This window comes from Lissotriton helveticus, chromosome 1_1 (genome assembly GCF_964261635.1).
Source record: "Lissotriton helveticus chromosome 1_1, aLisHel1.1, whole genome shotgun sequence".
In the NCBI taxonomy this organism is placed as follows: Eukaryota; Metazoa; Chordata; class Amphibia; order Caudata; family Salamandridae; genus Lissotriton; species Lissotriton helveticus.
This window is the reverse complement of record NC_136057.1, coordinates 526,802,554-526,819,482: the sequence shown is the minus strand read 5'-3', so window position 1 is coordinate 526,819,482 and position 16,929 is coordinate 526,802,554. Positions and strand designations below refer to the sequence as shown.

Genomic DNA, 16,929 nt, shown 5'->3' with positions numbered 1-16,929 from the left:
TAGAGGGTTATATTTTTAAACTTTTGCCGCATATGTTTTTCATTCTTACATTGGTGACATGTGAATATTAATTTAGCTAGTTTTGGTTCTGTGATAGTATTTTACAGTGTGCATTTTATTACATTTTTCTTGCGTGTGTATGTTGGATAAACCTAAGTTATCTGACCCTGCTGGTTTTTACAAATCCATGTGAGCAACCACGTCTATTTATTTTTTCGGTATTTATTCGGTGTCAATTCAAGCTGTTAATTAGGACAAAATGGGAACTTGTATATTCTGAAGAGGCGACATTTTTCTGTGTGTGAATGTATGTTTATGTGAAAAAGAGTATCCACTTTAAGAATAGCTTATTTTTCCTTCCACAAATACAAATATTTCAGACATCCTGCAAAGTTGAAGAACAATGCAAGCAACGTCTGTGATGATAGACACGTAGGCTGAATAAATACATCATTGTTCACTTTGAACTCAACAGTGGCTTTATCTTTGCTATAGAAACTAAAAGATGTTTTCTACAATTCTACATGTTTTTTTTCCTTGAAGATGCATTACTTTACATTTTTACATGCTCTATCAAATAATTTTGAAGGGAGCTGTGTGCACATATAAGACAATATATTGAAAACATACTGTTGAATTTGACCCGTTCTGAATGGTCATCCATAAACTTTTTGCTCCAGCCCTCCACCTTTTGCTAAATAGGTTTTTGATAGCCTTAGACTCTGTGCGCTTTAACACTACTAACCAGCGCTAAGCGAGCCGCCGCCATCCTATTTCTTAGCACAGTAAGCATTGATTGCCGCGGAGGACCACCAAGGCAAAGCTCAAGCCCACCAGTGGTTATCTCCCGGCCTGCTGCATGCACCATGCCGACTACCGCCCACAACCCTCTCTATGCTCCCTGCAACCCTCTACAACGCAAACGGCACAAAAGCTTTAAGGGGGTATAACTTCAGTGTGACTAATTTGGGACTGTTTCCATCCCGCACTCCATCAATTTTGACCCAGTCCAATGCGACCACACAGCTGTGATTCTCGTTTTGTGCTTTTAGTTGCTATTTTACAGTTTATTCTTTAAAAATGCATATCTCTGGTTCCTCTGATTGGATGTTTGCCATTTTTGTCTTGCTATATTTATTTATTTGTTGGCTCTATCTCTTTAAAGTGGTGTGGGATCTTTTTGTGTGGTGTATTCTCTGTTTAAGTGTTTGAAGTGTTGTACAAACACATTACACATTTCCTCTAAGTTAAGCCTGACTGCTATGTGCCAAGCTACCAGAGGGTGAGCGCAGGTTAATTTAGGGCATGTCTTCTTCTTACCCAGACTAGGATTGTGGTTGCTGCTCGTCTAGGGCTCATACCCCATCAACCAGTAACCCAATGTCTAACACATACTATTCTGCCTTTGACTAGAGAACTCCTATCTAGTGCTAATATCACCTCTGCCACCTCAAGGAAAGACAGACTGACCTTTATGCCTAAAATAACCCAAACAAGCCAGCTTTAAACCTGGATTAGGGTTTCAAATAACCACATCTGGTTTAAAGATCTCGCCAACAAAACGCTTTGATATTGCAATTAATGTGCAGGAGCATCTGTGTTACCAACATATTAACGGACATTAAAGGTTTCTTTGTAAACAATGCTGTATCTCCCAAGGAGCTCATTACTAGTCATGGAAACCATCTTTGTGAAGCACTTTCCTTTGGGACCCACTGATTCTAAGCAACAAAGTGTTCCTCCGTAAAATGCTACAAAGTTCATCCAAGGAGCACACAATAAACACTGCCAATACATATTTTACATGCCAACGTGATAACTTTAAGAAGAATTTATTTCATTTGGTAGTCTGAACAGCATGAGTAGAGCCTTGCACAAAGACATTTGTCACAATTTGCATCATGCTATGTGTTTGACTTAATCTACCTGTCTTTATGTCACATTAAAATTGCATTCAGAGACAACTGAGAAACAAAAACCATATAGTGCAGTACAATGACAAAGCTGATAACTAGCACAAAACACTGCAAGGCAATGCATTTGAATTAAGGCCAATTGTTGAGAAGAACAAATAAAAGTAAACTTGCAGTGAACTTCCAAGAACAGTTTATTGAAATTATGTACAATGGGAATGCTAAATAATAAGACAATCTTTGATTTAGAGGTAACAAGTTATATGTTCGAGGAATTCCTGTACTGGTGCACAGATACTATTCACAGACATTTAGAGCCCTAGGAAAATTATATTTTGCCATTTAGGTACTTCCTTTTCCCCAGCATTAGGACATTAATTTGTAAGCCACTTATTACAGTCTTGTGGCCATTTGTTTTGCTTCAATAAAGTGATTGCCTACAATGTTCTTGATGCAGCCCCGGACCGTCTAGCCTACCTGAGAGCATGAGACCCATACCTTGAAACCTCATAAATCTGACAACTTCTTGACCTTTTCCTCTTACCACCCACCTCGCTACACTCCCAGGAATGTTCTATAAACTTGCCTGGATGACCTGTGTTTCTTATTGCACCTTCTCGTGCTAGACGCAGAGATCAGCGTCTATTCAAAGCAACGTGTACACTTAATAAATATCCTAAGTAAACTAAACAATAAGAAAACTTGCTAAACTGGTTGATGGAAATTCGGCTGAAATAAAGTTCTCATTAGAGCTCCTACTCAACAAACTCTCCTGAATGTGAATTAGTAGTGCAGCGGTTAGGAATGTTGATGATATAGAATGCAATATACTGTATTCCTTGAATACTGAAATGGTGAACACTGACATGCAATATACCATGATTGCAAAGTATTTTGTAAAGAGACTTTCCCATATCAGAGTTCCCTAAATTGGATGGGCGTACCTTATGCAAAAAACAGAATACCTGTTCCAGAGCACGTCCTAGTGTGGATCAAGATCAAAGGTAATTGCTTCCCCATGGGGAGACAGATTGTGCACTAGTTTCTGGGTGTTGGAAAACGAGGCAGTATCTGTGAGGCCAGCACCAATAACATGTCCCATTTTTCCTTTACTGGGAACCAAACTCCCTGCTGTAGCGCTTGTCTCTCTGAGAGTAGCGTTAATGAGCAGTCTAAGGATTACTCAAGGGAGGTGGTGTGGGCTAGTAATCGCCATTACAAGCATGCAGAAATAACACTCAATAAGTGATTGTCCAGTTTGTGCTTTATAAAAGTAAGAATACATGTATTAAACACACACACTACTCAATACTATGCAACAATTTACAAATATACATAAGCTGTTGGAATTACTTTGTGACATCGCCTAACATCTCCACCCCTCCCGCAGAGGGGGTGGGGTCTAGTACCACCACTCCCATGAATGCACATCATCTTGCCCTTTAATGCAGTAAGTTGACACAGCCTGGAGCGAGGGCCTTGCCAACTGGCACCATCCCAGTGGCGACCCACCCCATCATCTCAACATGCATCTGCCATGGGGACACATAACCCCGACTGAGCTTCTCATACTGACCTTATAGTATACACCTCTACATCTTAGTGGCCTACAGTCTGGGTCGTTATCACCTAATGCAGTAGCAAGAATACATGTTTGGGAGGAGCCAAGATGGCCGACGGGACGGACGTGTAGGCTCCCGGCTCCGCGAGCCTTCCACTCCTGCATCGATATCCTGTTGTTTATCCTGTGCCTGTGTCGCTTTATAACGGCGGATTATTCGCGCTGTTTTCGGGCGCGTTCTTCCGAGGTCTCTGCCTGCTGATTTCATGGAGAACTCGCCGCGTTGGCTATCCTCCGTGGCTGCCCCTGGACCCTGTGCTGATCTCCGCGGCTGGGCGCTGATGTAGAGCAGTCGGTTTGCAAACCTGAAGAGGCGCGGACATTTGAGGTAGCGCTGTTGATTGTGGAGGGAGCTGGTGTACATCCTTACCGGTGAGGGAGATCCCCTACCTGGGTTCAGTGTTTGCTGGCATTGCGGGCTCCCTTCTCGCATCGCTTCTCTTTGTTCCGCTGCTGCTGGGCTGAGCAGACTCCATCTTGGCGCGCCTTGTCGGTTGCTGGTCGCCTTCCTTCATTGAGGTGCCGGGGCTCGCTGAGCGCTGCTCTGGATTCCAAGCTGTGCTCCTGCCGGTGCCCCCGGACTGCAGTTCCCCGTTATCGGTGTCGCCTCAATCCTGCGATTGTGGATTCATTGTCGGAGTGGCGATGGCGCCGGTCTTCCGTGACGAGGAGACGAGTGCTTCCTTGTCCCTAGGGCTTGATATTCTGCCTGGTCTCGTACGCTGTACAGATCCGACGGCGTCCGCTCATAATACGGACTGGCTGGGACCGCAGCGCGTCCCGACGTGCGGCGACATCCTGTCGGCTCTTGCCGACTTATGGGGTACATGGCTGCGGCACACTCGTGAGCTGGATCGGAAGATTGGAGTTGTTACGTCGGCACTGTGGCGCTCTAGGCGTTCTAGCTCCCTGCTACCTCCACTTACTCCTGCAATGGATACGTTGTTTCCACATATGTCTCCAGTGAAGCGGACTGTATCTGACTATACTGGTTCGTGTTTATCTACCGACGAGGCTGCAGCTACACTGTTTCCCACCACTCTGAGGACTGAGACTCTGCAGTTACCATCGCTATCATTGTTTCGCTTGCCGGCCCCTCAGGTGTTTGTCCTCCTGGCTGCCTTTGCCTCCGGAGCCTCATTCCTACATCGGGGACGAGTGTTTCATACTGTGATCGTGGGTATGCTCGTCTTTTTGGACCCTGGACTGCTTGGTAACTGGAAATGTTCATCTCATCCTTTTATGCTTCTTCTTTGTGGGGGGCGGCCATCTTGTTCCTTTGTTCTGCTTTCTGTGAGCTCTCAGCGGTGGCCATGTTTGGTGGACTTTCAACGATCGGGCCAGGGTTGATGGTGTGTTTCCCGTTAATTTTGCTCTTTGTCTTGGCGGAGACCCGGACTGGACCGCTTTCCTGATATATTTTGATTCGCTGTTTGCCATGTTCTTCCCCACCAGCAGTTGTAATTGATATGACCTGTTGTTGATCCTGACCGGTGGGGTGGGGGCTCTGTGCGGGCGGTGGGGTCCGGGATTAACTGATTTTGACCCTCCTCAGATTTTCGGTGCTCTATGGGAGTATAGTTTAGGTTGTACCTTTCTTACTCTCATACTTTCGTATTATTGTACTTCTTTCCTTTTTCCTTTTTCTTCTTCTTCTTCTATATTTCGGGTTTATTGGGCGACAGACACACTGCTGGGGGGGGTAGGCCGTAGCCTCTGCATGCGTGTAGGGTGGGGGGATGGGGGATGGGGCTTTTGTTTTTTGGTTTTTGTTTCTATGGTGCCTTTTTGTCTTTTGTTTTGTTTCTTCTTCTTTATTCTATCTGGGTCCGTGTCTGGGGCTGTTGGCAGGCGGGTGGCGGGGGTCCTTGGCTAGATTGTTGATTCTGATGCCCTGTTGCTTTGTTCCGCCATGCCGCCTGGAATGACGTGCATTATGTATTGTTACACTATGGGGTGACTTTGTCACTACTGTCCTGTTACACCTCCACGGACTCTGCTTTCGTAGTTTGTAATTTTTTGTTTACAATTTAAAACTGAAAATCGATCTTAATAGTTGCAACGTAAAACTTTAAAATTAACCTTCATGGCTCCTGAGACATGGTATCGTGATGATCTGTTGTGTAATTTTGATGCTCGTTTATGGTACTATTATGTGTCTATGTCGCCATATTGTATGTCATGTTGACTTTCCTTGCTTTGGACACGCTTAAAACATTAAAACCGAAACCTTCACTTATCCTCCTTCTCGGCAGCGCACGTACTGATAGTGTACCTCGGATTAATCATGTTTGTTTTGCTGAGCTGCTGAGTCGCCCAATTACTTGTTATTATGCATCCAATGTTGTCGAGGCCAGCCTCTGGGTTGTGGGCCCGTATTTGTCTGCTTATATTATCTAATAAAGGTTTTCAAAAAAAAAAAAAAAAAGAATACATGTTTGGGCATCACTTTGAATGAGGTACTTATCATAGCTGATAAAAGTTGTAATGCATTGCCATCACAGCCCAAAAAAGCATCAAAATCACAGGATTAATCAGATACAGCCAGACACCCTAGCAGGAATTTCCAGCAACATAAGATCATTTCACTTATGAGTTCACCTTATATAAGTACTTCGCATTACCCATGTGAATTTCAGTCCCAACAAGAACCAATATCACGTGGATGAACCAATGTGCAAATTCACCTTTCCACTTCTAGGGGGAGTCACCTCAGTGACCATCCAGGGTTAACCTTTCACTCTGTAGTGAAATCTTAAGCATCACCTTTAGCTGCTGAAATAAAGTCCCAGCATTAATGAGGCTTTACAAACCATAACTAACCCATGAGGGGCTCCTTCTTGCAAGTCTCCCAGAAACTGAGGTTGGGACTTTTCATCTTCGTGCTGGGGGGAGCCTGTGTTGCTCCTGTAGCTCCCCCTGCACCATTTTCCACAAAGGGTAGTGACCCCCTGCTCTGGGGGCCACCTTGCGCCCATACCCAATGCAATCCCCACGCCTTGCCAGGCATTATGGGACACTTGGTGGGCAAAGCGTGCATATTAGAACAGCGGCTCTCCAGCTATGTAGGGGAGAGGCATGCAGCCTTCTCCTTTCGGCCTGGTGCCACCTCCGCCCCTCGTTGGGGGTCCGATCCCACCCGGACCCTACGGCCAACCAGTGAGTTCCGCTACACGGGGAGCCCACCCCCAGCAGCTCTTCACTTTGCGGAGGCCCGGTCCCACCCAGGCCCCCACCTTGCAGAATCAGTGGGGAGTTTGGACTCTGCAGAATACTTCTTCTCACCTAAGTTACAGTGGAGTTTAGTGCGTGTCTGGAATTTGTAGGCCCTAGGAAAGTGCGCTTCGGCCGGAGAGCACCAGAATGAGTCTGGAGGGGGTCCCTCCACTTACCCTGCAGGGGGGCTCCCTCAAGTTTTGTTACAACACTATGCAGAACATGTCCTTATAGTGACTAGCACCCAAAAGCAATTTTTCACAGTGACAAGTTTACCTGTCCTATTTAGAAAATCAGGGAAACAGATTTGGACCCTAATTCTTTATCTCAGGGATAGGACTAGCTGGAAAAATAATTAGCCAGCTATTATGATCGCCCAAATAAATAGTGAACTCGGACTCTTAATATATATTAAGGAAAAAAAACTTTTAGAAAGTTACCCTTTACTTGCCTGAACTGTCAGAAGGCTAACTAGCATAATCCTCTGCCAGCTTCCCACCAGGGATTAGCCTTTGAATAGGTGTGAAAAATGTGTGAAATGCTTCCCAGGAGCAAGCATTAGGCTTATCCTATCAGAGTTCCATCTCTGAGTCTATTGTAGACACAGTGGCTGGACAAATTGGATTTAGTGTTAGGAGTGGGAGGACACTAGGACTACCATAGTACACTCCCCGCACACATCCCCAGCCCTCAGAGCTCAGGTTTAGAGGAATGAAGGCTTTTACCATGTTGCAAATGCCCAAAGTGGATAGGTTTGCCCCCAGGAACTTTTTAACATAGGTTAGGGGATGTCCAGGAATCATTCCCGTGCACTTGCTAGTGCCAGGCATAAATGTGACATCTAGAGGCACCCACTTCAGAACACTTCCCGAACCTGTGAAAATTCTAAGAGTTCTGCTGTCTGTGACCTGGGAGGAGCCCAGAAGGGCTGCACCACCTCCCTCTTGTACCCAGGACAATTAAGTAGACTCCAAGGGTAATCAGATTGATCTTCTGTTCAAGCTACAGGGAAACAGCAAGCTACAAGAGGTTTGCAATTGCCGAGCAGAGCAGTAGCAACTGGCCCTGGATTGGACCGTACTGTTGGCGTCCATCTGGCACCCTGTGAGTGCTGCCTAAGTGGCTTCCCTGAGGTCCTGGGGTGCTTTGAAAGTGTCCTCCAGCAGTGGATAGGGACTTAAAAGACTGAGGGCCCGATTACGATGCCAGAATTGACAGGAGTCGGTCTAACAGCATTTGGTCGGTGTTCCAGCTCAGCAAGTAGGATGCAACCGAACCCTGTTCAGTTGCAATCTTATACTTTACAATGGGAACATGCATTCCAAATGGAATGCATGCTCTTATTGTAAAGAGCAGAGGTTCTGTTAATCCCTGCACCCGGTGGTAGGCACCACAAGGTGCCTGCCACCTGCTGCAGGGATCAACAGGGGGGCATGGTGCCCTCTAGGCTGCCATTATGTGGCTTTGCACCCATGGGGACCCTGCTGGGCCCGCAAAGACAGATTCCCAAAGTCTTTCTGTGTCGGAAAGGCCAGCCCAGAAAGGCTTTGGGAATCTGCCATCATAATCCCTCAGCCGGAAAGAGCCGGCTGAGGGATTGCTAAAGGCTTTTCGAATGGCCAACATGCTCTCCAAGCCTATCGGAAGCCATTCGAAAATCCAATTTGTATTCCCTTCTGACCGACCATATCATAATGGGTCAGTCAGAAAGGAATCCCACTAGCCGATTACAATGCGAGCTGAAGGGCTCTGACCGATGGTCGGAGCCGCTTCAGCCTGCATCGTAATCGAGCCCTAAGTCAGAAGGTAAAATCTTTGACCAAGATGAATCTGGTTGGTGTATTTGACCTTTGGTCCTTAAATTGCAACTCAATCCCTGTCTACTGCGACCATTGATTAATATTAGAGGTTTGTGCTTTTTGGCGCTATTTCTTCCTAAAACGTTAAAAATTCATATCTCCATAACCCCTCACAGAATTTTTCCTATTTCGTTGCCATTTTATTTACTAAATTGCACTAAATTTTTCTAATTTGATTTGCGATTTTTATTGAATTCTATTTTGACTTTAATACTATTTTGATACTACATAAATACTTTACACATTGACCTCAGTCAAAACTGTCTGCTCTGTGCCATAGTTACCAGGGTGGTTGAGCTCAGGTTAATTTAGTGACTTTGAAAGTTCACCCTAATAAGGGTTGTGTTAATTTCTTGAGGAAGGTAATCACTCACCACAAATAATAGTACTTACTAATTCTTACATATAGCTTGAAGGAAGAATGCCCAGGAACTCAAGCTTTGTATATTGGAGTGTTTGATAAAACCAGTTTGAAGATGGGATTTTTTCCCTTTTTTTAATTTTGTCTGTAGAAAATTGCAAACCTTCTCTACCCAAAATGCATTTTTTAATTCTGACCAGAATGAACAGTATGAGATCAATCTCGAAGCAACTTTGCTACCTTGCACAAGCTCATTCACCTGTGATTCCATAGTAGATGGATGTCAAAATATCCGCTCATTGTTCTGCCTTTGTCATGAATTTTGAAATGGTATTTCTAAGATTTTAAAGAGCCATAATTAAATCTGTCTTATGCAACTTATTTTGTATTGCCACGCAGGGACCCTTAGATTGCTCGTTTCACGTTGCTCATTCAGGAGGGACATGAAGATGGTGACGTTAAGGAACATGAACAAGCCTAGAGAGTTAATACTTTATTTCATTAATTTTCATTTGTATTTCCAAGCACTTGAAATCTACCCTCATTTTTAGTGGGTTGATTCAACCTTTTATGAAGCATATTTACCGGTCTGCTTCGCAGGACTGGCTCGAATTGTATCTGATCACTTATGACTCTTGCACGTTCCTAAGAGTTCATTATTTTTTAAAACCTAATTGCCTTTTCTGATGTTCCATAACAAGTGCCATCAATATTTCATTGGATTCCTTCTTTGCATTATCAGGAAAACATAAATTAGAAAGTTCATTTAGATGTGCAAATAAATAGAGGTTTCTGAGATTTGAAAACAGCTCTCTGTCACATCCATGAATTTTACTCAGAAAAACGTTGGTTGTTCCATTTAAATATCATACTCTGAATTAATGTATGCATCTACAAACACAATAAAGCCAGCTTTTCAGCTCCAGTAAGTGTCTTGGCTAGAATGTTCCTCTATACTGCAATGAGGTTTTCAAGCAAAGAGAAACATTTAGTGCCACGTTTGATTGAAAACCAGGAGCTTGGAATATGCAGGAAGCAGAACATTCCAGAAAACGTCTTTTTTTTGTAAATGTGCTCACATTGGTGCCCAGTATAAGCTCCAAAAGGAGACACTAACTGACTGCCACGCTGGCATCATGTAAATGATGCGAACAGAGAGAACAACACTTTCAGGCAGCTTACTTTTGCTGCATTAGTTGTTTGAACTTGATTTGATACCATGAGAGTGCATATGATGAGGAGTCTAAGTGAACGTCTTATGTTGTATTACCTCAGTGTAATGGTCAGATTAAAATAGCAATGCCTGGCAAAAAGCAAACAATGTTTTTATTATTCTTAAATTAAAGTCTGATACATTATGAGGCATTAATGGTTGATGTTTAGAGTCCTTGCTCTTGAAGTGAACTCAATTGAAGGGCTACGTATTTACACGAAGACAATATCTTGTTTCAAATGCAACAAGATGAGACTTTTTTAGTTTTCGTTTTTAAAGTTAACATGCACACAGAGCTCTACCAGTGACTCGGTTTGTTTTTTTGTAAATCCCTGCAAGACATTAGTCATGGTCCACGATGAGCAAAGTAATATCAGACTTAAATGCAGCCTTCATTTCCACGTCAGAGGCTCCTCAAAGCTTTCAAGTCATAAATCACCCTCACATACATTGCGTTTCACACTTAGGGGGTCATTATGATGTCGGGCGGATTGCCTCCGCCAGGCTGGCGGCAATCCGAACGACATCCATCCCTGCATTCCCCCCGCTACATTACAATGGTGGAGGGGACCGCACCGGCAGTAAACACCGCCCGCCTGTTTTCCGCCCCGGTCGCCTGGTCTAATAGACACCGCCAGCCATATTACAATGGGCTGTGTGTCATGCCTTTCCGCGGCGGCAATGCCACCATTGAAAGGCAGGCGGTGTTCACTCTGGGGGCCCGGAGGCCCCCAGAGTGAAGCAGAGTAGGGGTATGCACGCGGGGGAGGTACCTGTGGTACCCCCCCACATTTGCATTAACAAAGCGGCAGGCACCGCACAGTGCCTGCCGCTTTGTTAATGTAAATGCTGCAAATCATTTTTAGTGTTGTGGCGGGCGGTGCAGAGTGCACCGCCCGCCACAATACTAAAAATACAGGTGTGGCGGGCACATCCTAATACCCCCCACGGGACCCCCGCCCTTATGGTGGGCGGTCCCCATCCTAATGGACCCCTTGGTTGTGACTGCTTGGAATGTCCATAGGAGTGCCCCATACCCTGAAATGGTGGCTTCGTATTTAGGAGGAATCGATGTACCAGTTAGTACCAGTCGGAAAGATAACTGTCCCTGCTGTCTGCCCCTGTGCGAGGCTCATATCTACTGGTAACTGCTTTTTGGTGCAAGAGTTGCCTGTAGTGGCAAGTTTTGGTAATGTACATAAGATAACATTGAATTAAACCCACATTTTTCCAATGGGTATTATTTCACATTTTCTTCACAAGTCATGCATACATTCCTGATCCCTTATGCAGTTTTGTAATTTTTGACTTGTTTTAAATATTAAAATGTTCTTCCCTTTACTAAATTGATTTGGGAATGTTATTGTAATGTTTTCTATTTTTAATGTTTCATTACCGCAGACTTAACATTTAGGGGCCTATTACGATGGCGGTCGGAAAGCTTGCGACCATTGATCGTCGGTTTCAATTATGACCGGCTGATAAAGAAGCAGCCAGTCAGAATTGAAAACAGACAGTCATTCCAGCAGGCTTCCGATGCGCTCAAGTCGGAACCGACCCATAATACCAAAGGGTGGGCCTTCCCACCCATAGGATTATGATGCACGGTTTCCGGCATGGTTTACAAGCCAGCCTGTCTGGCATGGAAACCATGTCGGAAAGCATGTTTGGGGGCTCCCAGAAGGGCCCTCTTGAGTGTGCGGCCTCCTGTTGATCCCTGCACCCCGTAGCAGGCACCTCTAGGTGCCTACCACTGTGTGCAGGGATGAACCACACCTCTCATTTCCCTAAGGGAGCATGTATTATGGCCGGTTTACAGCCGCAATGCATGCTCCCATAGGGAAATATAAGAATGCAACCGAATAATGTTCTGACTGGGTGTTTGTCAGTCGCATGACCGAGTCAGTGTCGGGCGGAAGCAATTCCACCCGACATCGAAATTGGCACCCTAGTATTAGTATCAGAACTAAAATATATTGTGGGACTAAATATTGTGTCAAGAATATCAAGGGCAAAAATATTGTGAAGGTACATTTCTATAGGTAAGCAAAGCTTTATTATATATAGCGCTATATGAATGTACCTTGACAATATATATATATATATATATATATATATATATATATATATATATATATATATATATATATATATATATATATATATATATATATATATATGTGTATATATATATATATATATATATATATATATATATATATTCAAGGTACGTAGATGTGGAGTTAAGAATGGTAATCTATACTTACCTATTTGCTCTTACCTTTAAATATTTTGGTCCTCAATATTCTTGAAACAATATTCTGTCCACATGATATTTTTGGCTTTGATATTCTGTCAGTATCCAAATTGTGTTTTAACTAACAACAAGGCACTGGTTTCATAACTTTGTGGTACTTCACAACTTGTTCACCTCTCACTTGATAATGCTCAGTGTCACACTACGTCACTACCCCACCCATTCACACATCTCTTCCAGGTGATATGGTGTAAAAATTCATCAAGATTATGTAACAACAATTTCAGTTCTGCAATTTGGGTTGAATTGTTTTTCCAGAAAAGGATGGAGACCTACTGATCATGATAAAAAATATATCTTTATTAATTACAGATATTCTGGCACTAGACTCATATGATTTTGCAAACTCCTGGGCTTTGCATGGAGGAGAAAAACGTTGCAGAAGAGTCCTGCCTCCAAATCACACCTGCAACATCTCAGCAGAGGCTGCAGACAAGGTATTTTAATATTGGGAGATGTTGGTTGCCTTTTTTATTCTGGTTATTCCATCACTAGTAAAAATACATTATTAAATCGGTGAAGTAAGTAAAAGACCTAGACTAACTAATAGGTATGTGATGGGTCCGAAAGGTAGGACCCAAAAGTGAAAGCTAACATTTTCTCTAAAGAAAAGATGACCACATGATAAGTAATAACTGGCCTTATTTTGTACCCATGAATAATAATATCTACAGATACGTGCACCAATTATACTGCTCAATGATGTGCACCAATATGAACTGAACTCTTCCAGAAATTGTCATGGTACAATCGTAGAAAATCTGATGTATTATATCATGGTTTTGATTTGTTGCTAGCCAGTCGCAAAATTCAAAATTATATAGTACCATGATATTCATCTCCCCTTCTCCACTGTCATGGAAATTGACAGCAGCCTATCCAGATAACTCCTCACTGGCACTTTAAATGTAAACCAACTGAGAGTACCAATTTATGCTAGTCTAATCTTCCATTTTCTGAAGAGCTGTAAAACAAACAGGAAAAACGTGTCTGCAGTTGAAAGACTGCAACATAGAGGTAGCAGGAAGGGAAATGTCTCCTTAAGTAAACTGACACATTCCTCAGAGGTCATGTTAAAATTCAAGTGCATCAGTATTTCAAACATTGATATCTCAAAGATACATTTTAAAGTAATCTTGTGATTCGTTAGTTTAGGCTTCTGCACGTAACCAAGAACGCTGACGTCTGTATCCTTTCTACTGAATGATTGTGTATCTAGGCTTTGGCATGTCCCTTAATTTTGCGAACAACACCCTTTGACAAAGAGGTGCAGTGCTGTCTAGCCGTTTCTAGGTGTTTTGCCGCCCTAGCCGAAAATTGAAAAATGCCGCCCCCTCCCTTTTACTACCATCACTCTCTCCCCCTGTTACCCAGGGCAGAATACTTAATGCAATAGATATAAAATAACTTGTATTCAACATTAAACAATAAAACACATCAAACATTAAATAACTAAATAAGCACTGTTCATGATATTTTATTTAATTTTTAAATTTCTCTCTTCTAACTTCAATGGTATTTTCTAAGGCCATTGCACTCCATGCCACAACACTGCGCTCTATGTCAGTGCCACTCTAGTTTACTCTGAACCACACTACACCGTCCTGCTCTACGCCACTGTACTCTATGACACTCCACTATACTCTAAGCCATGCCACTCCACTCACTATATTCTGCTCCACTCCACGCCACTCTAGTCTACCGCATTTCACTCAACTCAACTCTATGCCACGCCACATCACTCAACTCTATGCCACGCCATTCAACATCACTCTACTCCACGTCATTCCACTCTACTCAACTCCACGCCACACCACTCTATGCCCCTCCTCTCCATTCCACTCTGCTGCACAACATGGCTAAAAGACACTGGCAAAGCCAATAGCTCTTGCGCAAGTGAAAACTATTGGCTTTGAAAATGCTTGTTTAGTTGAGAGGGCAAATATAAAAGGATTTCCCACCTCCCATTTATTTATGCTAGAAGTCATTTACATAATGCATATTGTTCCATTAGTCTGGCCTCAAGCGCAAAGTAACGCATTGCCAAAATACAAATTGTTTGCTATGCGTAAAAAATTACTAAATAAGAGAACCTTGATAGTTCTAGCCTTCTACCAACCCACCAGCTAAGGATAGTCCAGTGGTTTCAACACCTGCTGCTAGGGCGCTTGCATAACTAGAATGTACTAGCAATGGAATATTTAGGGTCTATTCAGACTATAAGCCGTTCTGGGAAGCTAACTTATGTAACTCATAGCTGTGGTAATCAAAATAAAAACCCATTAGCCAGTGCGCTTCTAAACTGCAGATCCTTGGTTGTAGGCAGTTTATAATTACATTTTTCATTACAATCTTTCTCCCGGGGATTGGTGTTTCAATAATTTGTGCTTTACAGAAGTCTCCATCTGGGAGGTAGTATGGTGCGTGGCACGACGAGGGCTCTCCACGGGCCTGGTGACAGAGGGCACGAGCGTGCGCACAGGGGCAGCATCAGGGCACAGTTAGTGGGTTGTGGCACATGGATGGCCTATGTGGAGGGCTCTACGGGGGCCTGGTGGCAGAGGGCTCCTCATTACCTAGGCACATAGAGAAGAATTCCACAACCCAAGATCGTGTACTTGTACTATTATCTTGCTTGGATTGACTACTTCAACATGTGTTGACTAAGTGATGGCATACTTTACTGTACCTTGTATTCTTTGCTGCCTTCCTCTTCAGATTCCCCAGTGTAACGTTTATGATTTTGGGGTTCCCAACACACTGGACACACACTTGTCTTCTTTATTTGACAGTGGCCACAAAAACTCATCTGCGACCTTGCCGAGGCCTCCATCCTGATCTGCCAAAAGGCCTGCACGACGGCTTAGAGCAAATTGTTGGTCCTGCTCCTCTGGGCGAACCTGTGCTTGCACCTTGGGCACGAGATGGTTAAATCTTGCTGCTTCATGTAACGATTGAGGCATGAGAGGCAGAAGGTGTGCCTGCACTTTATGGTCACTGGATCTGTGAAGTACTCGGCCAAGCAAATGACGCAGAAAGCGTCGTCACCGAGAGCAGCTGCTGGGGCGTGGAAGTACCCAGTGCAGAGGAAGGCAGAGGGCTGCTGCACTCCGAGGGCTGCTGGTGTGCTATCGGCCATGGCTGCCTCTCCCAGCCCAGTGTGTAGACTATGATTTCCGCGCTCGGGCTTTCTCTGATTATTTGTGGAGATGAGTGTCCCTGCTGGGCAGGACACTTGTATGCGTGGGCCCTCGGAGGCAGCAACAAAACAAGCTGTACCCAAGTCCGTCAGGTTACATGGTGATCTGACCAGTGGAAAGGGTTTCTACAAGCATAATATGGTACAAAAGTCGGGGACACAAGCTCAAAGACCTGTGAGCAGAAGACCTGTGCTATGCACAGGCAAACACAGGGGTAGCTTCAGGGCAAAGAAAGTAAATACTTATTAAGTGAATGTTTACCCTTTTTGCCGCCCTAGGCATTTTGCCGCCCTAGGCGGCTGCCTAGTGTTGCCTAATGGTAGAAACGGCTCACACTCCAAATGAGGAGCAGGTAGTCGTTTGCTGTTGAGCAGTCGCAGGCATACCTACATTTAAGTGCTTCTCCAAACAGTGCAGTGATGCAATATGATGCCCCCCACCCCCTGGGCTTGATTGGAAGCCCAATGCAGCCCTAGCAAATTTGTCAGACCAGCCCCACTGTGTGGGGTCGGGGTTGCAGGTGTGAAGCACTGCTGCTTTTGTTACTGGGGGCTGATATTGCAGTGCTGCTACAAAACCAACTCCCAGTAAAACAAAACAGCCCTCACCGCTTCAAAAGCGACCCCCACCCTTCCTGCCTCCCTGGTAAATGCCCAAAGCCTTCTACGGCCAGTCCGGCCCTGTGCCACCCCTCCTGTAGAATGTGATGAGGGCCACTCCAGTCTCTGATATCTCACAGATATTCATTAGCTTTGGGTTGAATGGGGCACCCTTGAAGGTTTGGGGGCCCCCCTGGAGGGATCCGCCACAGGGTCTGCAGGTGCCTCAGTTACACCCCTGTCTCATTTGTGATATAGCTGTTTACATGCCATGACTATATGAAAGGTAAATTCTCCTCTGTGATTATTAGAAGTGTACTAGAGATTGCAGACTATGACAATGACTGGCCAGTTGATGCGAGGTGGATCTTACACACTGGGGACTTGATCAAGGTGAGCGTCCATATCATGATGCACCAGCACAATAGGAATCTGTGCGCATCTTTTCAGCATCTTTAGTCCATGGTTTGCTGACAACTGAACACAAAAAGGAAATTACTGCCCTGTGTTTCTAAGTTTTGTTGTCAGCAAAAACATACACTAACTCGGAGATACTTCAGGTTAATGTATGTGTTCAAGACTCCAAAAAAGAAATGCACTGACCACTTATATGCTGGCGCACCACAGAAA

At 44.2% G+C, this 16,929-nt stretch overlaps 1 protein-coding gene across 1 annotated transcript in view; it reads left to right on the top strand.

The window, feature by feature from the left end:
• Positions 1-16,929, top strand: part of VWF (von Willebrand factor) — a 1,169,185-nt gene that overhangs the window by 91,861 nt on the left and 1,060,395 nt on the right. The window contains exon 6 of the mRNA XM_078673989.1: positions 12,813-12,937. Coding sequence (XP_078530115.1) covers positions 12,813-12,937 — 125 coding nt within the window. The remainder of the gene's footprint in view (positions 1-12,812; positions 12,938-16,929) is intronic.